Consider the following 25,232-nt stretch of genomic DNA (forward strand, 5'->3'; position numbering starts at 1 on the left):
AGAGAGAGAGAGAGAGAGAGAGAGAGAGAGATGCTTATGAGAAACATGAGACAAAATAGATGACCTTTATCATATGCAAGACCACAGACTTGTCATTGCAACTAGGTTGTGGTAGGCAGCCTTTCCATCATGGCTCTAACTCCAAATTGGTCGTGAATCCTCACTATTATCCAATTGGGGTTTCAGTAGCAAGGTAGTGAGCTTTGTCCAACAATTACTCAATCAAGTGATGGCTAGAAAAAAAACATACAATTATCTCCCTCCTTATATAATAGATTTGCGGCAAGAATGAATAAAAAAGTATGCTTTCGGGTCAAATTTGGAAGGAGTGTTTTAGTCCAATCTAAAATCAAGGGCCTAAAGTTATACACGTGGCTTAAGGAGAGCTCACAAAAGTTTGCTTTTCTAGAAAGCACGTTTCAAACCCTTGGATCTTCATAAAGATCAACGCCTATAATCATGACACATGGTTTAACGAGGGCTTAGAAAAGGAAAACTTCCTTCTAGGCTGCCTATTGTAAAAATAAAAAAAAAGTAGTGACTTAGTTGCTTAGTTAGTGGAGTGTTGAAACATTTCCATTTTGACTTGTCAAACTTTCTTTTGGCAGGCCATAAAAACCTTCAACTTTAGTGTTATGTTTTACAAAACCCTCTAATCTATGAAGAATATATGAATATATATGGATCGTTTTTTCTGACATTGTCTACACAGATAATCAAAACATCAAATTTTTTGGCTTGCTCACTATCTATAAAAAAGGTATTTCGTGTTGGAGCTTGGTGAATATCCTGTATATCCTGTGCGCCACTTGGGTGTGCGAGATGTTGGGGTCTAGAGTAACTGTTGAAAGGCGGGCATGTTTCTGCAAGGCTTGGCCCACAAGTATATTTCATATTTTCACGTATAGCCCTTGTTAGCCCATGTTTAGGAGATTCCCTAGGCAATGGAGTGGGTTCTCTAGAAACAGCTGGTTTCAGTTGAGCTAGTTTTATTTATTTATTGTGTTTCCCATAACTAGCTTTAATATGTTTCTTACGATAGTGATCTGTATGGTTAGTTTTGTGATAGAAAGTTCTTTTCTGTGGAGAGGAATGAGAGCGATTGACATCTTCACACAATTTGTAGCTTGCAAGTTGCACCTGCTTCTGGATCTAAATCAATATGATGTGAGCATGCAAAATTTCATGTATTGTACATTTGCAGATGTAGATTCACTGGCTGTCCAACATTACCTCTGATGAGACGTCTCATTTTACCGGGCCAAAAAAGTTGCAGGAGCATCCCATCCCATCCTCCTCCCTCCCCAAAAGCCTAAAACCCTGCAGGAAATGTGTGCTCTGCAATAGCTCTGCTCAAGTTCCCAGAGAAAAAAGAGAGACGGAGAGAGAGAGCATAACAAACACTCAACAACTGCAGCCATGAAGTGAGTGCCACACACAACTGCAGCATCATGCATGTGATTTTGGGCTTTGAAGAGGCTAGCTGGTTGAAGAGATTGTTGGCTCAGATAAAGAAAGAATGAGACAGAAACTGTGAGAGAGAGAGAGAGAGAGAGAGATTCGTGTTGCTGCTGATGATAAAGTAAGATGGATGGAGATGGAGATGGAGCCTTGTACTTAGGCAAGCAGTTTCTTTCCCTTCCTGTCTCACTGCTCTGTAGCCATGTGAGCTCTACTGTGCTTCCCTGGATGCACAAAAGAAATCTGTCATCCGAGCCTTTTCTTCCAGGACGGATTTTATTCTATGAGACCGATTGCGCATCTTTCCTTCTGCTCTCCTCTGCAGGTCGCTAAGCCTGCAGAACAAACGATCCAAAGCATCAGCTCACGAGGAACAAGTGTGAGGGGGACTCGAGGAGGAGGAGGGGCAGGAGAAGATGTACTGGAGGACGGTCGCCAGATCAATATTCCAATCGCCTCGCATCCTAAGCGTACCTTCTTCTTGCTTGCTGCTGTTTCCTTTTGCCCCATGAGCCTCGCCTCGACTTCACAACACCCTTGCCTGTGCTCTTTTTACGACCCTTTTCCTCTTGCCAGATGGTAATCAAATTTCCATCGTTTGTCCAACGGGGGAGTAGAGACAGCGATAGCCCCCACGGTTGTCGAGAGGAAATTACGATTTGAGATTCGCCAGCCACACTTCAATCGGATGTAGCTCGGGTTCCTTCCCGCTTTTGCGAAGTCTTGATTCGATCCCCCGACTCTCTTCAATCCGTGGACATGGAGCAGCAGGGCACCCCGGCGCAGCAGCCCGAGTACGATCGGGGCATGATTCAAGTAAATCAGAACGGCAAGACGCCGGACCGTATGAAGAGGGACGAATGGAGCGAGGGCGCTGTGGCGACGCTGCTGGATGCCTATGAGTCTAAGTGGGTGCTGAGGAACCGAGCCAAATTGAAGGGAAACGATTGGGAGGAGGTAGCACGGCACGTATGCGCGCGCAGTGGGGGATCGAAGCCGCTCAAGACGCAGTCACAATGCAAGAACAAGATTGAGGCGCTGAAGAAGAGGTACAGGTCGGAGGCGACGAGCATCGGGGGCAGTACCTCGACATGGGGTTTCTTTACGAGGATGGATGTGTTGCTGCGATGTCAAACGACAGGATACGCTCCACCGACTGGGGAGTTGGGAACGATGGGAGCGATGATGCAGCAGCCACAGCAGCAGCAGCAAGAGACAGTGCTGCCTCAGGTGGAGAGTGGCGAGTCTGAGCGTGTGGTGAAGATGGTGAATCCTCAGCAGATTGCTCCCGAGTTTGCTCGACGCGTGCCTCAATTGCCTAACGGTTTGAATGCAACTCAACACTTCCACCATCTCAATCGCCAGCAGCAACACCATCATCACCATAACCATCACCAACACGAGCAGAACCAGCATCACCATTGCCAGCCGCAACAGGAGCTTCAAGAGAGTAGCCAGGAGGAGGAGGATGCATCCAACACACTCCCTCAAGCTCAACCTGTCAAGAGGAAGGAGGAACAACTGAGCCCTGACAGTATCACTAGCACTCCGAGGAGCAAGATTGCTCACGCCATGGAGGGCTCCGGCAAGACCAATGTTGCAGGGGTCGCTGCAGCAGCTGCAGTGGCCACTGTTGCAGCAGCTAATGCTGCAGCCAAGCGCCGGAAGGTTTCGTCCTCCAGCAGTGAGGTAGCAGAGAGCATCCGCTCCTTTGCTGACTCCATTCTCAAGCTGGAACATGCCAAGATGGAGATGTTCAGAGACTCTGAGCGCTTGCGTGCCGATGCCGAGGCTCGACGTGTTGAGATGGAGCTGAAGCGTACTGAGATCATAGCCAAGACACAGCTTGAGATCGCCAAGTTGCTCTCCCGCAAGCCCATCAAGCGCAAAGTCCCCCACAAACAAAGCAACAGTGCCCTGAATGCAAGCATTACCAATGGCAACACCACAACCAAGCCTCCCTCCTCAATGAATGGAGCTGCTGCTTCTGGGGGGCGCTGTATGATGGACGGTAAGATGCTGTGCCTCTACAATTTGCCCCCATCGTAGCTTACTTGCAGTTTGTCCCACATGATCTTGCATCTCAATGCATCCTGCAATTATTGTACAAAACAACAGGGCACCTCATAGCTTCATTATAAAAAAATGAGGGGATACAAGCGGAAAAGTACATAGAATATGGAGCCCAAGACCAGAAATATAGAAATCCCGCCCATCAAACTTATTAGAATGTGGCAAATGCACACAATGAATTCTCATCGCAGCTGATCCACGATATGTGTGGAGTTGATGTTTTAATCGTGTGGGTGAATATCGCGCAGTTGAAATTGCCCTGTTCTTTCCGCTTCTACAGGATGAACATAATGTAAGGAAGTTCACCTTCAAAAATGATGACTATACTTGTTTGTTATGCACTTTGCATATGATCATCTTTATTGGCGCTAGGATCTCCTTGCCTTCTATCTGTTGAACAAGACAGGATTGGAAATTCTTCACTCCTCGTTGTACTCTTTCATTCATCTTGTAAGACAACTCTTCATACTATTTTAATTCTCTTACATTCCCTCAGGCTCTCTCTCTTTATAACTGAAATAGGGATAGAACCGAGGAAAGCACACGTTAAGCGCGTGCTGTTGCTGTCGGGGCCCCCCTTCTGAAGAAAGTATTTATTGTATTACTGTGCCAAAAGGCTAATTACAACTGTAATAAATGAATAGATGCAACCGTAGTGAAGAGAGGATCCTTCCTGAAGATGGAAGACGGCAAGGGTGGAGCTCTGCCTTCCTCCCTGCTGCTGGCATGCCACTGGATGGCTATGTGTTTGCTGGCTGCTGCACTGAAGGTGGATCCTGAGGAGGAACTCTAGTCCAAGTCTGATCCCCAAACAGGAGGAATGAGCCTCCTTTCTTAGGATGGAACTGCCCAGTCAGCAGACTGGAACTGACAGCCCAGCTGACCTGCCACATTTCCCCTGCTGATTGTCACTTGGTTCATGTCAGCTGCTGACATCAGCGCTTGCTGCTGCTGCTGCACCTATACCTGCTGCTCCGCCTGTGTCTGCTGCTGTTGCTGTGCCTTAGTAGGTGATGTTATCAGCCTTACAGCTGTACGGCTGCACTGCTGTATGCTGCGTCTCCTGTGGGGGATGCTGCCAGCAAGGTAGTCATGCCATGTGCCCATGACATCCCCTTCTGCTGAAATTAGAACTCTGGCAGGTAAGAGGCCTCTGTATATGCTGAAATGAGGTGAGGATAATCATTAAAGTAGTCCTCTTCAACCCATGGTGCGTCATCAAGAGCTACGCTTGTGTAATCATCTCATATTCTCTTATCCTCTCACACTGAGAGAAGGGCTTACGACAGCCAGGAGATCCTCTTGCACTGAGAGAAGCAGCAGTTGCTTGGAGGTGGTTTCAGGTTCGAGGGAGAGCACCATGACTTCGAACAGAGGTAAGGCATTAAGCCTTCTTTCTATTTGGTATTTAGTTCAGTTGTGTCAGTTATTTATTTGGATATCTTTAGTTTCATTTGATTGATCTTCCCTATTAAAAGTACACACCGCACTCACCTAGTCTGTGTGATATGCCAATTAAGGCACAATGAGTCAGACCAATGAATGTCCCTTCCAAAGGGAGCTAGCTTGGATGGAACCAATTATAGCATTTGGAAATTCAAGCTTGAGAATATTCATAAAGCTTGAATTTGTGAGGTATAATTAATGGCACTGAAAAACGTCCAAGAGAAAATTACGCGGTTATGATGACAAGAGCCAACATGCTCATAATCTTATAAATCTGAGCGTCAAGAATAACATAATTCTTGTTGTCAGAAACCGATGATTTCAAAATCATAGCCAAGGGAATTGAGGAAGGAGGCCTTTATAAATTGACATCATACATAACTGACTTCAAGGCTACATCTCTTAATTAAGCAGGAAAGAAATCCTGTGGCATGAAAGGTTTTGTGAATGGCTTGACTCATCTTCGTTAAGAGCTTAGAGAAGATGATTTGTAAAGTATATATCATGGGAAAGCACAGCTGCAAAAAGTTTTCGAAGAAAGGTTAAAGGACAAAGCATATCCTTGAGCTTATACATATTTACCTTTCTGACCTTCATAGATATTACTCAAGCCAAACTGGCAAACATGTTAAGGCTCATAGGTCAGAAAAGGGGAGAGAATATAAGTCAAAAGAAAAATTTCAATTTTGTAAAGAGAAGGGCATTGAAAGCTAACATTCTACTTCTCATACTCTTGAACAGAATGGTGTTGCTGAGCGCATGAACCAGAGAAAACCAGGAGTATGCTGAAAGCCCATAATATACGAAACTACTTTTGGGATGAAGCATTAAATACAGCTATGTACCTTCGTAATTGGAGTGCTACGAAAGATGTACTAAACAAAACTTCTGAAGAGGCCTTTACAGGAGTAAAGCCTAGAATAGATCTTTTGCATGGTTTATGCTCGTATACCTGATGCCAACAGAAGAAATTTGGATAATAGTCTTGTCCTCTCTTCCTTTTTACCCCTCTTCTTTTCTCCACGACTAATTAATAGGAAATTTCTATTTTTCAATGTCAGGGGGGACATACTACTATTAGATTGATAGTAGCTCTTGCCACTTATTATGGCTGGCCTTTTATCAGATAGATGTTAAAAGCGCTTTTTCTAAATGGTGATCTGAAAGAGGAAGTCTATATGGACCATCCACATAGGTTTCAAGTTAAAGGCACGGAGAAAATGGTTTGAAAACTACAAAAAGCTTTGTATGGTTTGAAACAAGTGCCTCGTGCTTTGCCCCTTGACCAGCCTTTGGTTGGCCCTACCGGACCACGTGGTTGGCTGCCACTGGCCCAGGCGTAGCCCAGCCAAATCTGCCTCTATATGAGGCCTTCCTTCCCCAAATTTACCGTGCCAACTCCTGCAGTCTATTCGTCTTTCTTCAAGGCATGTTCCGGACATAAATCTGGTGTAACTACTGCTCCATAGGACATTATCTTGGAAATATAGGCTACTGGCAAAAGGAGTGCATGTAGAAACAAGATGATGCAAAAGGTTGGAAGTATGAGGACATTGCCGAAGAAAACACAGCATGATTGTCCTAAATACATCTTCAAAGAAGAAGACTCTTTGTGGCATCTGTGCCTAGGTGTCTCCTGGCGGCTGGTCGAGCTCCTGGTGGAGGTGTAGGTGCTGCTTTTCGGTTTGTTGCTACTCCTTGGAGGCGACTCAGCTGCTCACGCCTTGACAGCAACTTCCCTGCTGGTCACGCTTGGGCAGGGTTTTTTTGCTGTGATCGTTCTACTTCAGGCCACGGGCAGCTACTGGTTTGCTCACGCGGGCTCTTCACTGGTAGCTGTACAGCTCGGTGCTTTTGACAGTTTTTTCGAGCTGTTCCCCAGGCTTGAGAGCAGCCCTTTGCCTGGATCCTCGCTGGTTTTTCTCTCAGCTTGCTGGGAAGAGTTTTAGAAGACCTGTTGTGCTCAGTTTTGGTGTGGGAGTGGTTCTTTTCTTGTGCTCCTCTGGGTTCTTTAGCTTGTGACAGAGCTTAGGGCGGCTTTAGCCTTCTTTTCTGTGCTATGAGCTCCCTTTCGCATTGCTACCTTTCTAGCAAGCGCCTCCCCCCCCCGGCAGCTTGCTAGAAAGGTAGCAATGCGAAAGCTTAGAAAGGCTTGGGCCTTCTTTTCTCTGCTATGAGCTCCCTTTTGCATTCCTACCTTTCTAGCAAGGCCTGTCCCCCCCCACCTCCTCCCCTCTCGCTCTTTCTCCACTTTTGGCAGCGCAGCGTTATTGCTTGATTTTCTGGAGGACGAATCTTGTGGTGACCTTTAGTCTGGCATGAGGGGCCCAAATGGCAGCACCTTCTACTCCTTAAGCCGTTAAGGTTCTCCCTTCTCCGGCAGAGAAGCTGTAGGTTAGGACGACAGTCCAGTCACTTTAGGATAGAGCGCTGGTGGGCAGGATTGTTGGGCTCCCTTCCATGAGGAGTCAAGTCTGTGATTGGATTCAGGCGAGCCTAGCACTAGAGGGTGACCACATCTAGGAGGTTACCATCTATGGGAGAGGTGTTTTCCTCAAGTTGAGCTCCCCTGACACCAGTGAGACTTGTGGAGCAGAGCCTCCTCTTCCTTGGCCCGCACCTTGTGTATTTCATTCCTTGGTACCACGGGCTCACAGTAGATGATATGTATTCGAGTCATCACATCCCTCGCTTTCCGGTGATGCTTAACTTCCCGAGCTCCTGATGGAGTATCAGCCTATCCTCATTCTTTTGGCAAGCTGCCACTTGTCTAATTTCTAGCCTAATTCTAATCCCATGTCCATGGGTAAGGTCTTCTGGTCTTGGCACTTGGTCACGCGAATAACTACTAATCGCTCGCGAGGCTCCACAATGCCCAGGTCTAGAACCTTCCTTATACTTGCAACAATTAAATAAAGCGCATAATCATCACACCCATTAATTGTTAGCGCTTTGCATGCGAATAATTATATCCTGACTAATCCTAGTCACTGTGGGCGTCCCCACCAGGCAAACATAACACATAAGCATAGAACAGTTTCTATGGTCGGCCAAGGCCAACCCTCTTGGTCATGATTAAGAGTGTTGACCGACAGTCAAAGCGCCTTAATTACGGCCAAGTCTCTCCAACTGAAGTTGGCACATCTCTCCAACCGAAGTTGGCACATCTTGGTTAAGGAGGTTAACCCTCCTGGCGTGGGCCAAGTCTCGTTGACCGAAGTCAACACTCTTTGATCGAAGTCAGCACTTTAATTGCTTGGTTAACTGTGGTTAACCATCTTGGTCGAGGCTAGATCTTCCCAACCGAGGTTAGGCTTACGTTACGCAGGGTTAAGTATCTTTGACCGCAGTCAAGACTTGACCAAATAAAGGTAATTTTTTGAACATAATTAAATAAAAGAAGAACTCATTAATTATGATCAATAAATGGTCAACTTATGCTTTGACTTTGGAATATTTACAGCCTAGTGACTTCCCCTCGGCTTCTATTTAGTTGACCTCAACTTTTTTCTTCTCTTTCATTTTCTCTTTTATTTTCTTTGTAGATTTTTGATCTTTAGAACAACAAAAATTCTAAATTTGTATGATTGGGGACTTATTCTAGTCTTACAAAGGTATATCTATTCAGTTGACCTCAACTGAAAAGCTTCCTTGTAAACATACAAAATCTATAGATGATTAGACAACATGTCTTCATCCATCCACTTGGCATCCAATGCCGAATAATTCTTGAATTTCACAAGATACCTGTAGAATCCCTTGCCCTGAGGGCCTTTGCGTACAGTATGGTACACAATTTGCTCTGGCTGAAGGACCTCCTCCAGCTCATCCACTTCAGGTGGATCCTTTGCTATTGGCTCTGTAGGCTCTGGCCCCTAGAATTTCTTTAGAAGACTCACATGGAAAGCATTGTGAATCCTCCAATGCTCTGGCAATGCTAACCTGGATGCAACCTCATTAATCTTTTCTGTAACCCTGAAAGGGCCATAATATTTGGGAGATAACTTTGCATCCACTTTCTGCTTGCCTTTAAACTTGCGGAGCCTAGCTTTCTCGAACTTCAAAAGTACCCAATCCCCTTCCTTGAGATCTAACTGTCTCCTATGCTTATCTGCAGCTCTTTTATGCTTTTCTTGAGACCTTTTAATTGCTGTCCGGACTTGGCTGAAAGTTGTCTGGAGGTCTCTCACAAACTGATCAGCTGCAATGGTAGGTGCTTTTCCCAGTCTGAACCTTGGTCACCCACGTAGCATTTCAGCATATCCAATGCTGTAGAATTTGCTACCTCACTTTGACCATCTGTCTGGGGATGGAAGGAAGAAGAAAAATTCAGATTCGTCCCCATATTATCAAATAAAGCTCTCCAGAATAGACTGGTCATTCTGGGATCTCGATCATTGACAATGGACACCATGGTGCTTAGCTTAGCCATATGATTTGCCTTAATGGTTTTGCGAACCGGAATGAAATGAGCTTGCTTGCTGAATCTATCAATGATAGTCCAAATCCCATCATTCCCTAACTTTGATCTTGGCAAATAAAAAATGAAGTCCACTGCAATACTTTCCCACGGTGCTTGAGGCACGGGAAGAGGCATAAGTAGGCCAGGTGCCTTCCGTCTATCATATTTCACTTTTTGATAGGTAAGGCATTCAGTAACAAACTTATGTATATCTTTCCGCATCCCTCGTCAAAAGAAATACCTCTCTAATGCTTGAGTTGTTGCTGTAATTCCTCTATGCCCAGCATAGGGAGGTGCATGTGTTGGAAATAGAGGATAGAATCACTCACACCTCACTTCCTCTCTAGCTCATACAACACTCAGAAAACTGAAAGAGAGATAGGAAAAAACTTAGATATATTCCTCCACAATTGTGGGCAACAAAAGCTCAAAGAGAGCGTGTACAAACAGCCGGAGTGCTGTCTAAGATGCTGAGTCTCTTCCTCTCCCTATGCGCTTGCCTGTGTGCAAGGCTGTAAGTGCAGGTGATGAGGAATGACGGGGGAAGGGGGGGCTAGGCCCCCTTGATTTGGCCGACCAGGGAGTCGGCTCCCTTGCCCTAGGCACCGACGTGCCAGCCCACCAACCGACCTGATTGGTCAGCCTTTGCTAGCTGGTCAGGCCGGCTTAGGTCTGCCCTATATAAGGGCCCATAGCCCTACTTATGGGCTGCTGTTGCAGCTGCCAACTTTGCCCGTGCGTAGGTCCAAGAGCGCCTAGGATAGGGCGCCATCTTCATGCTGTTGCGCGGGTTGCCTGACAGGTACGCCTTTTGCCCTTTTCATCTTCCCTACCCCCTATGGTCTCTTGTCCCCTTGTCCCCTCAAATCAGGGGCTCATAGGTGGGACAGTGACCTTCTAACACCCCCTCTCAATCACGACTGTGGGCCGATCCCCATGCATCGATTGAGGTGCTCCAGCTGCTCCTTGGGAAGCGCCTTTGTGAAGACATCTGAGATGTCGTCGGTTGGGCAGTATATCAACTCTATGACTTCTTCGTCGATGAGTTCTCGAACAAAGTGGCAGTGGACCTCGATGTGCTTCGTCCGTGCATGAAACACGTGGTTGTTGGCGATCGCTATGCAACTCTGGCTGTCACACATAGTTGCAGTCGCATCTTCTTGGGCCACATTCATGTCCTCCAAGATCCACTTGAGCCACAATGCTTCACATGCGGCTGTACAGGCAGCCTTGTACTTCGTCTCTATCGATGAAAGGGCGACAATTGGTTGTTTCTTACTCAGCCTAGGATAGCGCGCCATCTTCATGTTGTTGCGCGGGTTGCCTGATAGGTACGTCTTCTGCCCTTTTCATCTTCCCTACCCCCTATGGTCTCCTGCTCCCTTGTCTCCTCAAATCGGGGGCTCACAGGTGGGGCAGTGACCTTCTAACACCCCCTCTCAATCACAATTGTGGGCCGATCCCCATGCATCGATTGAGGTGATCCAGCTGCTCCTTGGGAAGCACCTTTGTGAAGACATCTGAGATGTTGTCGTTGGTTGGGTAGTATATCAACTCTATGACTTCTTCGTCGATGAGTTCCTGAACAAAGTGGTAGTGGACCTCGATGTGCTTCGACACGGGGTTGTTGGCGATCGCTATGCAACTTTGGTTGTCGCACATAGCTGCAATCGCATCTTCTTAGGCCACATTCATGTCCTCCAAGATCCACACAATGCTTCACATGCCGCTATACAAGCAGCCCTGTACTTCGTCTCTGTCGATAAAAGGGCGACAATAGGTTGTTTCTTACTCAGCCATGACACGACTCCTGATGAGAGTAAGAAGCAATATCTAGAGGCCAATCTCCGGGTATCAAAGTCACCTGCCCAAACCTCCCTACTCGATGCCTCTGGTATAAGTGATGCCGTAGGTGCAGGTATCCTTCAAGTACCTTAGCACCCTCATACCTGCGTCCCAATGAGCCTTCTTGGGTGTGGCAGAGAACTGACAGAGCAATCCAACTACAAAGGAAATGTCTGGTCGAGTATTGGTGAGGTAAAGCAAACTCCCCACCAAGCGTTGATACGCACACTCAGCTTCAGACTAGTTTCCATGGGAGTCACTGCAGGTTTGCAATTTTCCATCTCAAAGCGTTTGAGCAGTTCCCTGCAATACTTCTCTTGTGAAATAAAGATATTGCTCTTTCCCCGTTTCACCTCAATCCCAAGGAAGTAGTGAAGTATGCCTAAGTCAGTCATCTCGAACTCCTCAATAAGAAGTCTCTTGACTTGAGCAATCTTCTTCGTATGATCACCAGTAATGATGAGGTCATCCACATACAGAATCAATACCAGCCGCAAATCCCCCTGTGTGTCGAGATAGAGATTTGCCTCTGATGGACTCCTCTGAAGCCCGATCTTCTGGAAGAAAACATCTATCCGCTGGTACCAAGCTTTGGGGGCCTGTTTCAGCCCGTATAAGGCCTTCTTCAGCTTGCAGACTTTTGATGGGGATCCTGGAATTTGAAATCTTGGTGGCTGTGCCACATATACCTCCTCCTCCAGGTTACCATTAAAAAATGTAGACTTGATGTCCATCTGAAAAATAGGCAAACTGTGATGAGTAGCCAAGGCAATGACTGTCCGAATAGTCACCATCCTAGCTATGGGGGCAAAGGTCTCGTCGAAGTCAAGTCCTTCAAACTGTGCATAGCCTTTCACCACCAATCTTCCATTGTATTTGTCCAAGCTCCCATCTGACTTGAACTTAAGCTTGTACATCCATTTAGTCTTGATGACCTTTCGCCTGGTTGGTTTGGGCACTAAATTCCAGGTGTCATTTTTCAAAATGGCTTCCATCTCAGTCTTCATGGCTTCGTGCCATTCTGGTATATCTTTCGCTTCCTGGAAGGAACGGGGCTCAGCAAGTTGAGCTACCAAAGCGAAGTTCACGGAGGGAGTCTTCATGTTTCTTTGAGACCGTCGCGCTTTGGAACTGCTCTCGGGTATGTTCGTGATCCGTGAGTCTGCTAATGTCTTCAAATACCATTGAGGTAGCTTCTTCTCAGATGGAGGTACTTTGGATGAAGTTGACTTGGGAGCTGGCTCTGGAATGGCATGCTACTCCTCCTCCTCCTCGGGATCTCTAGTCGGCTCCACCTCGTGGATGGTGACTTTGGGTGGGGTTAACGCTGGAAGTTCTGGAACCTCCTCGGCAGGCTGTGGCTCGGTCTCTTCAAAGATCACATCCGTGCTGATAAGGATCTTCTTCTTGTCCGAGTCGAATAGGTGGTAGGCCTTGGACTCTTCGCTATATCCCACAAAGATACAGCTTCGGCTATGGGGATCTAGCTTTGTTCGTTCATCTTTGTGTACATGCACAAATGCTTTGGAACCAAAAACCCTCAGATGAGCAATGATGGGCTTCTTACCATGATAAGCTTCGTATGGAGTCTTGCCATGAATAGCCTTGGTCTTGGTTCTGTTGAGGATGTGAACGGCAGTGTTCACGGCTTCACCCCAGTAGGCTTTCGAGAGAGTCCTCCCTCGCAATATGGTCAACCCTGTCTTTGTGACGGTCCTGTGTTTCCTCTCAGCAACTCCATTCTGCTGAGATGTGCGAGCTGTCTCTTAATCCCTTGCTTCTTGCAGAATCCATTGAACTTGGTAGAAGTGAACTCTCCCCCTCTGTCGGTGCGGAAGGCTTTGATTACCTCCCCGCTCTCCTTCTCTACATGGGCTTTCCAGAGTTTGAATTTCTCAAAAGCCTGAGATTTCTTGGCCAAGCAGAATACTCGTGTCATGTGACTGAATTCATCAACAAGTAAGAGAGAATATCGCAAACTTGCGAATGAATTTGTCAACATTGGGTAAATGATCTCCTTCATAAAGAAATCACAGTTACTCATCTTGGCATGGAGCTTATGTTGTCTTAGTATAACTAAGACAATCCGGAAATGTCCAATGTGATCCTCTAGCGTTCGGCTATATACCAAGATGTCATCTAAGAACACGACAACGAATTTGCCCAAAAAATCTCGGAATAAATCGTTCATCATTTGCTGGAAGGTAGCGGGAGCATTTGTCAAACCTAAAGGTAATACGAGAAACTCGTAGTGGCCATACCTAGTTTGGAATGCGGTTCGATCTATGTGTTTAGCATAGATGGTGATAACCCGTTCGCAAATCTATCTTAGTGAAATACTTCGCTCCGGCGAAACGGTCTATCAAATCATCGGAATGAGGAAGAGGGTATTGATTCTTAATTGTCACTGTATTCAATCACTTATAAACTACACACATTCTCCATGAACCATCTTTCTTCTTTCTTAAGAGAACAGGTGCTCCCCAAGGTGATTTACTTGGGCGAATATAGCCCATATTTAGATAATCTTGTAGCTGTGAAGCTAACTCATCGTCCTCAAGCTGGCTCATCCTATAAGGTGGAATACTAATAGGTTGAGCCCCAGGTACTAAATCTATGCGATGGTCTACTGCTCGTTCTCGAGGTAAACCTTCCGGTAGTTGAGTAGGGAATACATCCATGAAATCATCCAACAACGTTCTCAATTCACGGTGTTCAAAAACGCATAAATCATTTTTGTTATTAACAGAGACAACAAATGAAGAAAGCGGAATCAAAACACACTGATACACATCATAATGAGAAGTGTTTATTATATTTCGAAGCTGCATCACAGATACAATAGGTCCCTGAGAAGAGGGGATATTATCACATTGAATACAAAATTGGGTGTCCTTATCCAAAAAAGAGAGTGTATGCTCTTTCCATCCAATCTGAGTATCGTGGGTTTTAAACCACTCTATTCCGATTAACAAGTCCACATGTTCCAAGTGCATGACATAGCACGTAAGAGCAGCTGTGTAGTCTTGAATCTGGATAGAAAGTGCGTCGATCTTGCGATCCCAAAACTGCTTCCTAGTTGGAAGCTGCACCTCGTAGGTGTGATCGCTAGGTATCATGGACAGCCCCATCCTCTGCACAAGTTTGTAATTAACAAAATTGTGAGAGCTGCCTGGGTCAAAAGGAATGTGAACTCTTTGATCCTTACTTCTCCATAAAGTCGGAAAAGGTCATGGGGGCCAAATAACGAATTATTAATAGTGCAATTACAAGAAAGTGGGCAGGTAATGACATTTATAGAAATACCTGTCATCGAAACTTGATTAGCTCCCTTAGCTTTGGTACCTTGTCCCACATGGAGCTTCGGTCCCGGTGCTTACATCTGGTTCTTGCGCTTAGGACAATCATTTTGAGCGTGGCCCCGCTCCTCGCATATGACCTTTCTTTCTTTAACTTCAATGTGCGTAGGAAACGGGCACGACCATTCTTCGTCTGAGTTGAGTTCTTCTTGGAGGTGTTGTCTATAGACTTCGACTCCCCGATACCAGTGGTAGGCTGAACGAACTTCCTCTTGTTCTTCCCACTCGTGTCGGCAATGGTGGTTCCCTTTGCGCTAGCCATGGTATCATCATAGATGCGCGCATAGTTCATGGCCTCTTGCAAAGTGGTACACTTGTTCTTAATCTGAAGCTTGTACGAGTCAGGCAAACCATCCACAAAGAAACCTAACAAGGTAACTGGATCCATCTTTGTAGCTCTGGTCTACAAATCACGAAACCTCTGAAGATAGGCCTCAAAAGTCAAATTTCTGCCATCAACACCCGCTCCCTAGTACTCATCCCGAAGGATGCACAGCCTTCCATCTCGTCCTAGCTCCTGGCTTTCCCTCTAGCATCTCGCTCCACCCTCATCCCTTACGATCAGGAGACGTACCAGGACTGCACCCTTGAGGGGGCGACATCGTTCTATTGCTGACCTCATGCCTCCACTTCCACAGCCTCATCCATCCTGATGTCTTGCTGCTGACAATGATGATGATTATGGTTATGATGATGCCGACGTTGATGCTGAGATTGATATATATAGTCGGGATATGACTATGTTGTACTTAGGACTTAATACTGCCATTTTGCATTTTGCATTGGTGTGGATGCTCGTTTAGTAGCTCCACTACCACAGCTCATTATATCAGGTTTTTCATAGTCTCATAGATCCATCGGTCTTCCAAAGACTTTAATAAACTTTCTTTCTTTCTTTCTCTTCCATAGTCTTTGACTCGTGTTGTGGAGACCGATTACTTTGCTAGATATCCTGTACAAGATCTTAACCAAGGTCTGGAGTCTGCGGTTGCAGCTCCACCTAGTGGATATTATTCACGATAGTCTTGGATTTTGAGAAGATTATATATGGCAGAGTGCAATGGATCTTTTTGGAAGACACTATGCAGAGAGTAGGCTTTTCAGGCAGTTGGAAGCCAGATGCTTGCGAGGCCTTTTCTCTCTCTTGCTTGGTTTGTCAGGTCGCCTCCTTCCTTTTCTTTTTTGTAGTAGCTAAGGTGTTGGGTTGTTTTTTGTGCTCCTAGACTGCGGGCCTCATTAAGATGAGGCTCCTAATTTGACAACATGAGCTATTGAACTCGGAGTTTGCAGATGACACGGTTCTTAAGGTGGAGGGTTTAACAGCGAGCCCTGAGGCGGTCAGGGGTGCCTTGAATGTATATTGCGAGGCCCCTTGGGGCTAGGATCAATTGGACCAAATCCATCGACTTACAGCGACAAAGAAGGCCCATGAGATCCGAGACGGGGGGCTGACTTCGGCTTTCCCTAGATCCCGCGGGGACAGACAGTGAGATATCTTGGTTCCTGGTAGGTATGGTTTTAGAGATTGTGCCACACAAGCTTCTCTATTGAAGCTTGGCCAAACTCTCCCTAGTAGGCACGGCCTTGGTGGCCAACTAGGTCCTTCTTGCCATGGCGTGGTACATAGCCTCTTGCTGGTGCTTTTATAGGGGATGCATGGGGCAGGTCAGGCGCTTGATGCGCAACTTCTTATGGGTAGGATTAGATGGCATGAGGAACACCCGAGCCAGAGTTGCTTGGCAGACAACGATCATGCCCCAAGCACTAGGAGATTTGAGCAATATTGAACCGGACATTTTAGGAGAACCCCCATGGGCAAGCTAGTTATGAGAGGTCTCGGCCCAGGCACAGAGCCCTAGAAGCTCTTCCTTTAGCGAGTGGTTTTCAAGAACACCCCACGCATCGGTGGTCAATGGCAGCAATCTCAATCGATAAATCTTCTGGGTGGTCCCTCTTACGAGGAAGGCTCCCCATTGATGCGGAGTTTTTACAAAGTCTTGCAGCGGTTGGCAAGATGACTTATTTGGTGCCCTTGGTGCTCGAGCGTCAACCTCTTATCTAGCATTCGGAGATTCGGAATTAGGATGGTCTCATGCTCAGGCATAGGACTCACCTAGGTTGGGCGCAGCGGACAGTGGCCCAGCCAACTCTTTCGGGACTTGGAGTAGGCTCCCCACAGAGGTGTGGTGGGTGCTATTTCTCATCTTCGAGGGGCTGGCCCATGGATGAGAGAGATTGATGCAGCCATTCTGCCATGTTAAGCTAATCGAGTGCTAGATTTGCACGCAGCAAAAGCTATCTACAGCAGGCCAAGAGCCTACAAACTCAGGAGCAATAGAATACTATAGACAACTCTACAGATCACGCAGGTGGAGGCCAAAGATGAGATGGAGCATAGGCTCTAAACCTCTGCCTGTGCATTTGACAAAAGACGAGATGGACCGTTTGCTGAAGCTTGGGAGAGTCTTGGTATGACGAAGGAGACAGGGAAAAAAAGCATGTGAGACTTGCCATTGCTGGATTGGCAACCATACTCCCACCTCACGCGGTGACGCTTAGGCCCCGGAGACACCCTTCGCCACACTTGTTTGCCTACGATATCTCTTGAATAGATGACGAGCCGGGAACATGGAAATGACTGCCAGCAACAGAAACTGTCCATTACAGATGCTCGAGTATGTGTGGGGGTGTGGATTTGTATGTGTAAGAGCATATGTTTATACTATGGTCTACACCCAATGTTGGGCATTGATGACGCCAGTGGGAATGTTATAGTAGCTAGTCCCTCCTATGCGTGATGGAGTTTATGGTTTTCAACCTTATGAGTGACTATCATGGGATTGAAATTGCACTATGCTTTGTTTTTAGAGGATGAGTTTAGGGATGTTCCTAGACTCATCTAGGTATACACTACAGATGCTTGGAGTAATGCTCAGAAATGCCCAAAATGTGCTGCAAATTTCTGGCCACGAAGTTTTGGCAACTCCGTTTAGTGCCAGATAGGCGACCTCCGCGCAGGCAGCATAAGCCTCTTCGTTGACACCACGCCGCCGTGGAGCTACGCCTGTGGCCTATTCATGGCTGTTCATCAGCCCCTACCCGCAGCCGCGTCACCGTGCAAGCAAGCCAACGCCTCCACAAATCCGTCGTCCATCGCCTCATCCCGTCTGTCACCCCTGGTGTCGCGTCGTCACCGTCCGTCACCCCCCCTCCCCCTAGCGTCGCCATCCATTCCGTCCGCCGCCCCCTTTGTCACGTCGTTGCCGTCCGTCATTTCCTTGCAGCCAAACCTTAACAGCTTACACTAATTAGTTGTTTGGCTAGTGTGATGTGGGTTAGTGGCTAGGGTTAGTTAGCTAGGTTAGGTTGGGTTGGCAGAATTAGTTAGGTTCAGTTAGTGGATCAGGTTAGGCTAGGTTAGCTGGTCAATTCGGCTAACCTAATGAGGCTTCAGTTAGTAGGTTAGGTTGGGTTAGACTAAGCGAGTGTCCTAACTGTCATAGAGGTCTTAGGTTAGTGCTGTCCTAACAGTCCTAGGTGACATAAAGACCCCCCCCCCCCCCTTTTTTTTATAAGGGCAAAAGGTCAAAATTTCCAGCCTCTTTTAGGGGCCTTTCATAGCCCCGTTTGGAGCAATTCTGGCTCCGTTTTGAAGCCTCTTCCTTGATCTCTCTACCGAGCTTCTCCATCAGCCTTTTTCGTGCTTCTACACACTATATCATGTGCTCATTACAGCAGGGTTTTGCTGTCTACTCTGGAATATCAAAAGATAGTTTGCTGAACGTGAGAGGCGGTTTGATGTGGAGAGCAATGAGATTCATTTGGATGTTCTCAAGACACTTGTGAGCAGCTGCAACAACAAATAAATGCCTAAAGCTCAGCTCCTTGGGGTTGTTTATTCACATCTGTCTCACTCTTGCTATTTCTGCTGAGCTGTTTAAAGTTTTCTAAGGTTTCCTTTTCATTGGCTGCATCCAGTGGAGTCTTTTCCTTATCAATCATCACTCTAGCTGAGCTTAGGAATTTATTTGTTGTTCGAGCTCCCGAAGTAACACCTTTGGCTTGTTGCCTTAAAAAGATTAAACTCCCAAAAATGCTTGACAAGTGACATCTTAAGACCACAGAAGACTCCAGGATGTACGAAATGCCTGAAAGAAGCCATAAAAGCTTAACCAGGTCAGCGAGAAGGGAGGCAATGTCAATGTCTTTTGTACAAAACCATGGAATAAGATACTCTCAAGGTGAATGGAAGCTGTTTGACATACCAAAATACCAGAATGTTGTAGGACGCACATGGGTCTATAAGAGCAAACACAAGGCACAGTTACATAGAAGGCTCCATAGCACAGGAAAATCTCTTGGTGCTGCGGTAAGAGATAGGTGTGAACAAATGGAGGGCAATGAGCAAGAGAGAGAGTGAGCACGAGTGAGAGCAAAACGTAAGTGTGCTAAATAGAATAGCGTAATGAAGTAAGTACAAAGAGAAAGTGAGGGGTTTTGTCTAAGTGACAAAACCCTATCCTATCCACTAACCGTGTTAGGGATTGGACTATGGTTAGGGGAAAAAACCTCAATGAGGGAAAAGTGCCCCTAACCTACTTATTACAATACATTGGCCACTGCTTAGAATATGATAATAATTCTAACACCCCCCTGCAGTGCCAATGTGGTGTACAAGGTGGTGATCAATCACCAAACGGAGATAAGTTTAGGGCATTGCGAAATGCCTCAAGGCTCAAACTTCTCACGTGGAAGTGCTTTGGTGAAGATGTCTGTAACATTGTCATGTGTTGACACATAGATCATACCTGATCATACCTCCCCTGCATGCAACTTCTCTCTGACATAATGATAATGAATCTCAATGTGCTTCGTGCGAGCATGAAACACATGATTCTTTGCCATTGCTATAGCACTCTGACTATCAGTGAGAATTGGAGAAGGACCCTCCCATAAAAGACGAAGAGCAGCGAGTAAACGTCGCAGCCAAACACATTCAATTGTCGCTGTGAAAGCTGCCCTGTACTCAGCTTCATATGAGGAAGTAGCCACTATAGATTGCTTCTTGCTCAGCCAAGAAATGCAAGCTTTGCCCAAAAAGAAATAATTACCACTAGTGGACTCCTTGGTATCATAGTCTCTAACCTAGTCTGAATCACTGTAAGCATGCATCTGCAAGTCACCCCCCCTGGGAAACATCAAGCCATAAGACTTTGTGTCTTGCAAGTAACGGAAGATGCGTTTTACAGCGTGCCAATGTGTTGTCTTTGGGCTCTTCATATACCTGCTCACTTGAGATACTGCATACTGAATATCAGGCCGTGTATTTCACAAATAAATGAGGCATCCAACAGCCTGGCTGTAAAGTGTGGCATCCACTGATTCACCTGCATCATACATAGTAAGCTTCAGCCCTGACTCCATGGGAGTGGCTGTAGGCTTACAATCTTGAATGTTGAACCTATCTAAGAGCTTTTGCACATACTTGGATTGAGACATAACAATACCATGCTTGTCTTGTATGAACTGGATCCCCAAATAGAAATTTAACATGCCCAAATCTCTCATGTCAAATTCAGCTTTCAATTCAGCCTTGAAATCTGTAATTATTTCCTCATTTGACCTTATGAGCAGCATGTCATCTACATAAAGAATGATGACCAAAATATCCCCCCCATCTTTCTTGATGTAGAGGGTGCTTTCCGTGGGATTATGTAACCCCTTACTTGCCAGGAATGCATCAATCTTGGCATACCATGCACGTGGGGTTTGTTTTAGCCCATATAAAGCTTTGTTTAGCTTGCAAACCTGAAGTGCATTACTAGAAAGTTCAAATCCAGGAGGTTGTTTGACATAAACCTCTTCTTGCAAGTCCCCATTAAGGAAAGCTGTTTTTATGTCCAACTGATGGACATTCGAAACAAAATTTGCAGCCATGGCAATAAGTTACCTTATGGTGGTCATCCGGGATGTAGGACTTTTAAGAACAGCCCCTGCACCATCATGTTCACCCTTTCCATGTCCACAACCAAAAAACTTATGTGTCATTTTCATTCGTGTCATTGTGCCATATCAAGCAACGAAGTAAAAAGGCCTCTTTGCTTTGAACTGTGAGGCTTCTCCATCTGACCACACCCAATGTTTATTGACATGAATGCCTTGATCGAGCCTTGATCTTTCAACCATTTATAATGGAGCATAAAGCAATGCTGAACAAAAAGAGTGTCATGCATCCTATCATCGGATATATAAAAGTGATGGTATTTGTGGGCGATGCTTACAATACGCACATATGCAATTTGGACAAAGATTGTAACTTGGTTGGAGTGCCAATGCATGGATTGGATCTTGTTTTGTTCTTTCAAAGTGTAGTTTTCTGCAAAATCTATGATAGATACTTGAATTGCTTTGCCTACCATATGTAGACGAAGTTATGCTTTATAAACTTGTTCAAGTGGTCCTTAAACATTACCAAAAGCTCCCTACATTGCATCTCTTTGAATGAAAGAACTTTCATTTTTCTCTTTTTCCCATCAACTGTGGTTCCAACTTGGACATCCTCAAATATCTTTACAGACTTTGTACGTGCACTAAATCATTCCTCCCTTGGGCAACATGCCATTTTTTCTGCTCCGCATGAAGAGCATTGTCCCATCAAGCACTTAAGGGCATGGTAGCTAGCATAGATTGCTTTTGGGAAAAGCATAGATTCCCAAAGCATAGTTATGCCTGCGAAAGTTTTCACACCTGTGTTGCATCTATCACCTGAACCACAAATTTCACATCTTCAATTGCACTCTGCTGCATGCACACCAAAAGAGACCTGTCGTAAGTGGTTTACAGCATCCTTCAAAAAAGGCATCTGCACATGTGGCTTCAAAAGAGTCAGGTTCTTCCTCGTCAAGAAGAGTACTTGCATAAGCTGTCTCAAGTGAAAGAGCCCCCCTTGCGTGCCTTACTGCACTACGAGTCCTGCCAAGCAATGGGGCCTCAAGCCTACTCTCCCTGAGAGTCTTTAGCAACCAATTCGGGACTTTTTTGGCTGCGTGTATCTCTTGAATCTCTTGCTTGACCATAGTCACATGAAAACACGTTTCGTCCTATCGAAATGCGACGAAATGTTTCATCACGAAACATTTCAAAATGGGACGAAACGTTGTTTTGTCCAAATCCTGAAATATTTTTTAAAACAAATTTTTTTCATTTTTTCAATGATTCAATGTTCATATATCTAGATTCTAGAATACATATGCTTTTCAATCCTTAAGGATTGATTTATCTGAAGTTGAAAATCGAGAATCAAGATTGAAAGCTTGAAATAAATTTGAAGAATGTGTTGGCGTTTTATATATCCTTTCTAGGTTTCTTGACTTATATTCCTCTTTGTAACTCTAAACTTGAGTATAACATATCTTTTTTTTTTTTTTTTTTTTTTTCCATGAAAAAGACTTCTATTAAGTAAGAACAAAAACCCGCGAGAGCAAGCTCAAAGCGGAATACATCATGAAATCATGAGGATAATAAAAAAACCCCCTCAGAGTGAGGTGGAAAGAAACCAAGGCTGAGGCTGAAAGTGCCATCTCAACCCTGTAGTAGATTCAGAGAAGAAAGGAGAATCCTTCCATTCCCTGAAGAAAGAAGCCCTCCTAGCTGAGGCTGCACGGGAGTCCCCCTGCATACCCGTCCATACGGCCATCAGAGTGTGTACGATGTCTGTCCAGATACTAGCCAATGTGTGCGAGGGATGAACCTGAGTACCCTCCATAGCCTCTGTGCATCTGGATCTCCAGATATGCCAGGCTGCTATGCTCGCTATAATCTCCCAAGAAGTATCCACAGAGGCATGTACAGCTGTAAAAGGACGGTGTGTAACCACATCCAACGAGCAGAGCTCAACCCGATGATGTCGAACTGAAATGGCCCGGGAGGAGTCAAGTCCCTCATAGAAAACCTGAGGTCCTGTAAGAGAAAGCCAAGCCACCGAGCCCCAAGTCATAAAGAGTGGGGAATGGGCAAAGTGACTGAAGATCCTGGCTATCCCCATCCAAATCAATCTCGCCTGTCTGCAATCCCATAAGCAATGTTGAATAGACTCCGAAGCAGAAAGGCAACGAGGGCAAGTAGGGTCGGCTCCGAATCTGGACCTCCAAAGGTTCACTGCAATCCCTCCATGAATAGAAAGCCAAAAGAAGATAGTGATCTTTCTATTCCTGTGGGATTTCCAGAGCCTCCTCCAGAAGTACCTCTGCTGATCCGCAGTAATACCAAAAGTCTCCCAATGAGGAACTCTGGAGGGTCTCCAACCTCTACTACTGAGCTGAAATCTCCTGGCATTACTGACCGTGTAACGAAAGAAGGGGATGGTCTTCTCTCGATGCCCCGCGTCAATCCACTCCCACTCTCCGGGGTCCCACTGTAAATACCTGATGGGAACTCCTCCGTAGAGCCAAAGTCTCCAAGACCCGGTGGAGAGTAACTGGGGGTCAGGGTCTAAGAACCACTCTGAATCTGAACCCTGCATCAAAAGGCCTACGACCCTGATAGGCTGAAAAGCAGACTCAAGCAATATATCATCTGTAGATCTGAGCAATCTGCCACCATCCTGGACACTGAAAACCAAAGCATCCTCTTGTGCACCTCGGAAGGCTAAGACCTGAAGTGGAACCCCGCCTCTCGAGAAAGTACTTGCCCAAGTGGAGGTAGTGAGAGGCATATCATCTGTGTCTATCCAAGCCTCTGGAAGGGCTGACTCAATCTGCAAGATCCTCCCTGCACTCCCTCTGAGATGTCCTGTCAACCCTGACTTGGTTTCCTCTGGAAGCCTACGGAAGGCTTTCCAAGATCCCAAAGAAGAAGCAGGTCCCCTCTCCCACCTGGCCCACTGCATGTAGAGTGAGGCACCCAGTGGTCTGCCACGATCATCTAAAATACTGTCGTTCCACATGATGGGCTGCCTATCAATCTCTTCCCGGGAGGAAGGAGGAATCCTCCGAAGAGAGCTTCTGAAACTAGCCCAAGCTTTCAGAATGGCAACCATGAGAGGGGATGAAGGTGATCTGAGGTGTGCTGAGGTGAAAATCCATCTAACACTGCTCATCCAGTCTCCTCCTGAGGAAGGTGTGCACCTCTGTATGCTGCTGATAAGAAAGTCCTTCCACGGTTCCTGTCCTGGCATAAGTCCTCGCACCACTATCTTGCAAAGTAAGGCCCTGCACTGTAAATCTGGATCAATAATATTGAGACCCCCATCCTGTGTAGGGAGGATGAGGGTCTCCCAAGCCACTCTGGCTAAGGCATCTGCTGTGCCATCAAGCCCACTCCAGAGAAAGTTCCTGATCGGTCTTCTGAGCTGAATGATGCAGTCCCTAGAACGGCACCAACATGAACAAATAAACCAGGCCGTGGCCAAGAGGACCTGGTTGACCACCACAACTCTAGAGGCAAGATCCAGCTTGGCTGAGCTCCAAAAGAGAAGCTTCCTTCTGATGCTCTCCAACACGGGAGCAAACTGCTGCGTGGTAGAAATACCCAAGCCGACCTGGCAGCCCAAATACCTGATAGGCACACCCCTCTGAACCCAAGTGAACCCTATGTCAAGTCCCCAAACTGGAGTGTCCTCATCACTGATCCAAAAGCCATTGGATTTATGCCAATTTATCTGCGCCCCTGCCGCCAAGCAAAATAAATCCAATGCTGTCCTGAAAGAAGTCAATGTCTGTGGAGAGGCATCCAAATAAATCGCTGTGTCATCAGCCAACTCACTGTCAAGCAGCTCCTCTTCTCTTCTGATAGGAAGTCTCAGCCCAAAGATGTCAGCTTGAGATCTAACATAGATGCTCATAGCTTCGGCCACGAATAAAAAAAGGAAAGGAGCAAGGGGGCATCCTTGACGGACTGATCTCGAAATCTGAAATCTCTCACCCCTTACCCCACCAATAAGTACCTGGCTATGGGCTGATCTGTACAAAGAGGAAACACCTCTGATCCAAACATCAGTGAATCCAAAGCGTAGTAGGGTGCCCTCCAAAAAACTCCAATCTACTCTGTCATAAGCTTTTTCAAAATCCAACAGTAGAATGGCAAGATTCTGGCCACTCTGCACGGCCCACTCTGAAGCTTCCCAGAAAGAAAAAATGTTATCAAAAATACTTCTGCCATGCACAAATCCCGTCTGAGTGTCGTGGATAAGATCAGGGAGAAGTGGCTGCAATCGGAGGCTGATAGCCTTGGCCAGAATCTTGTAACAAGTCCCCAGAAGTGTGATAGGCCTCCACTGGGACAATAAATTTCTGCTACCTCCTTTTGGGATAAGGTGGATGAGGCCCTCTGTAAGCGATTCAGGCATCTCGCCAGAGTCCCAAATGGCCTGCATGGCTGAAGTAATATAGTCTCCAATCATATCCCAAAATGCAATGAAAAAAGACGGAGTGAGGCCATCTAAACCTGGGCACTTGCCCTTGTGAAGGGCTGAAAGTGCAGTCCTGAACTCTGTGTTGGTGAAAGGTGCGTCAAGTAGAACATGCATATCCGGATTCACCAACACTGGGATACTCTGCCAAATAGCCTGTCTAGCATCCTCTATATCA

At 46.1% G+C, this 25,232-nt stretch overlaps 1 protein-coding gene and 1 pseudogene across 1 annotated transcript in view; one reads left to right on the forward strand and one right to left on the reverse strand.

Annotated features, from left to right (window-relative positions):
• Nucleotides 1-1,255: 1,255 nt before the first annotated feature.
• Nucleotides 1,256-25,232, forward strand: part of LOC147881529 (uncharacterized) — a 46,716-nt gene continuing 22,739 nt past the window's right edge. Inside the window, exon 1 of the mRNA XM_087369807.1 lies at nt 1,256-3,472. Within this exon, the coding sequence (XP_087225933.1) occupies nt 2,221-3,472 (1,252 nt within the window). The 5' untranslated portion in view covers nt 1,256-2,220. The remainder of the gene's footprint in view (nt 3,473-25,232) is intronic.
• On the reverse strand, nt 20,719-21,508 carry LOC147881530 (uncharacterized; annotated as a pseudogene).

Source organism: Dipteris shenzhenensis, chromosome 31 (genome assembly GCF_047967505.1).
Source record: "Dipteris shenzhenensis isolate YYH24624 ecotype China chromosome 31, Dip_SZ_1.0, whole genome shotgun sequence".
NCBI classification, from domain to species: Eukaryota; Viridiplantae; Streptophyta; class Polypodiopsida; order Gleicheniales; family Dipteridaceae; genus Dipteris; species Dipteris shenzhenensis.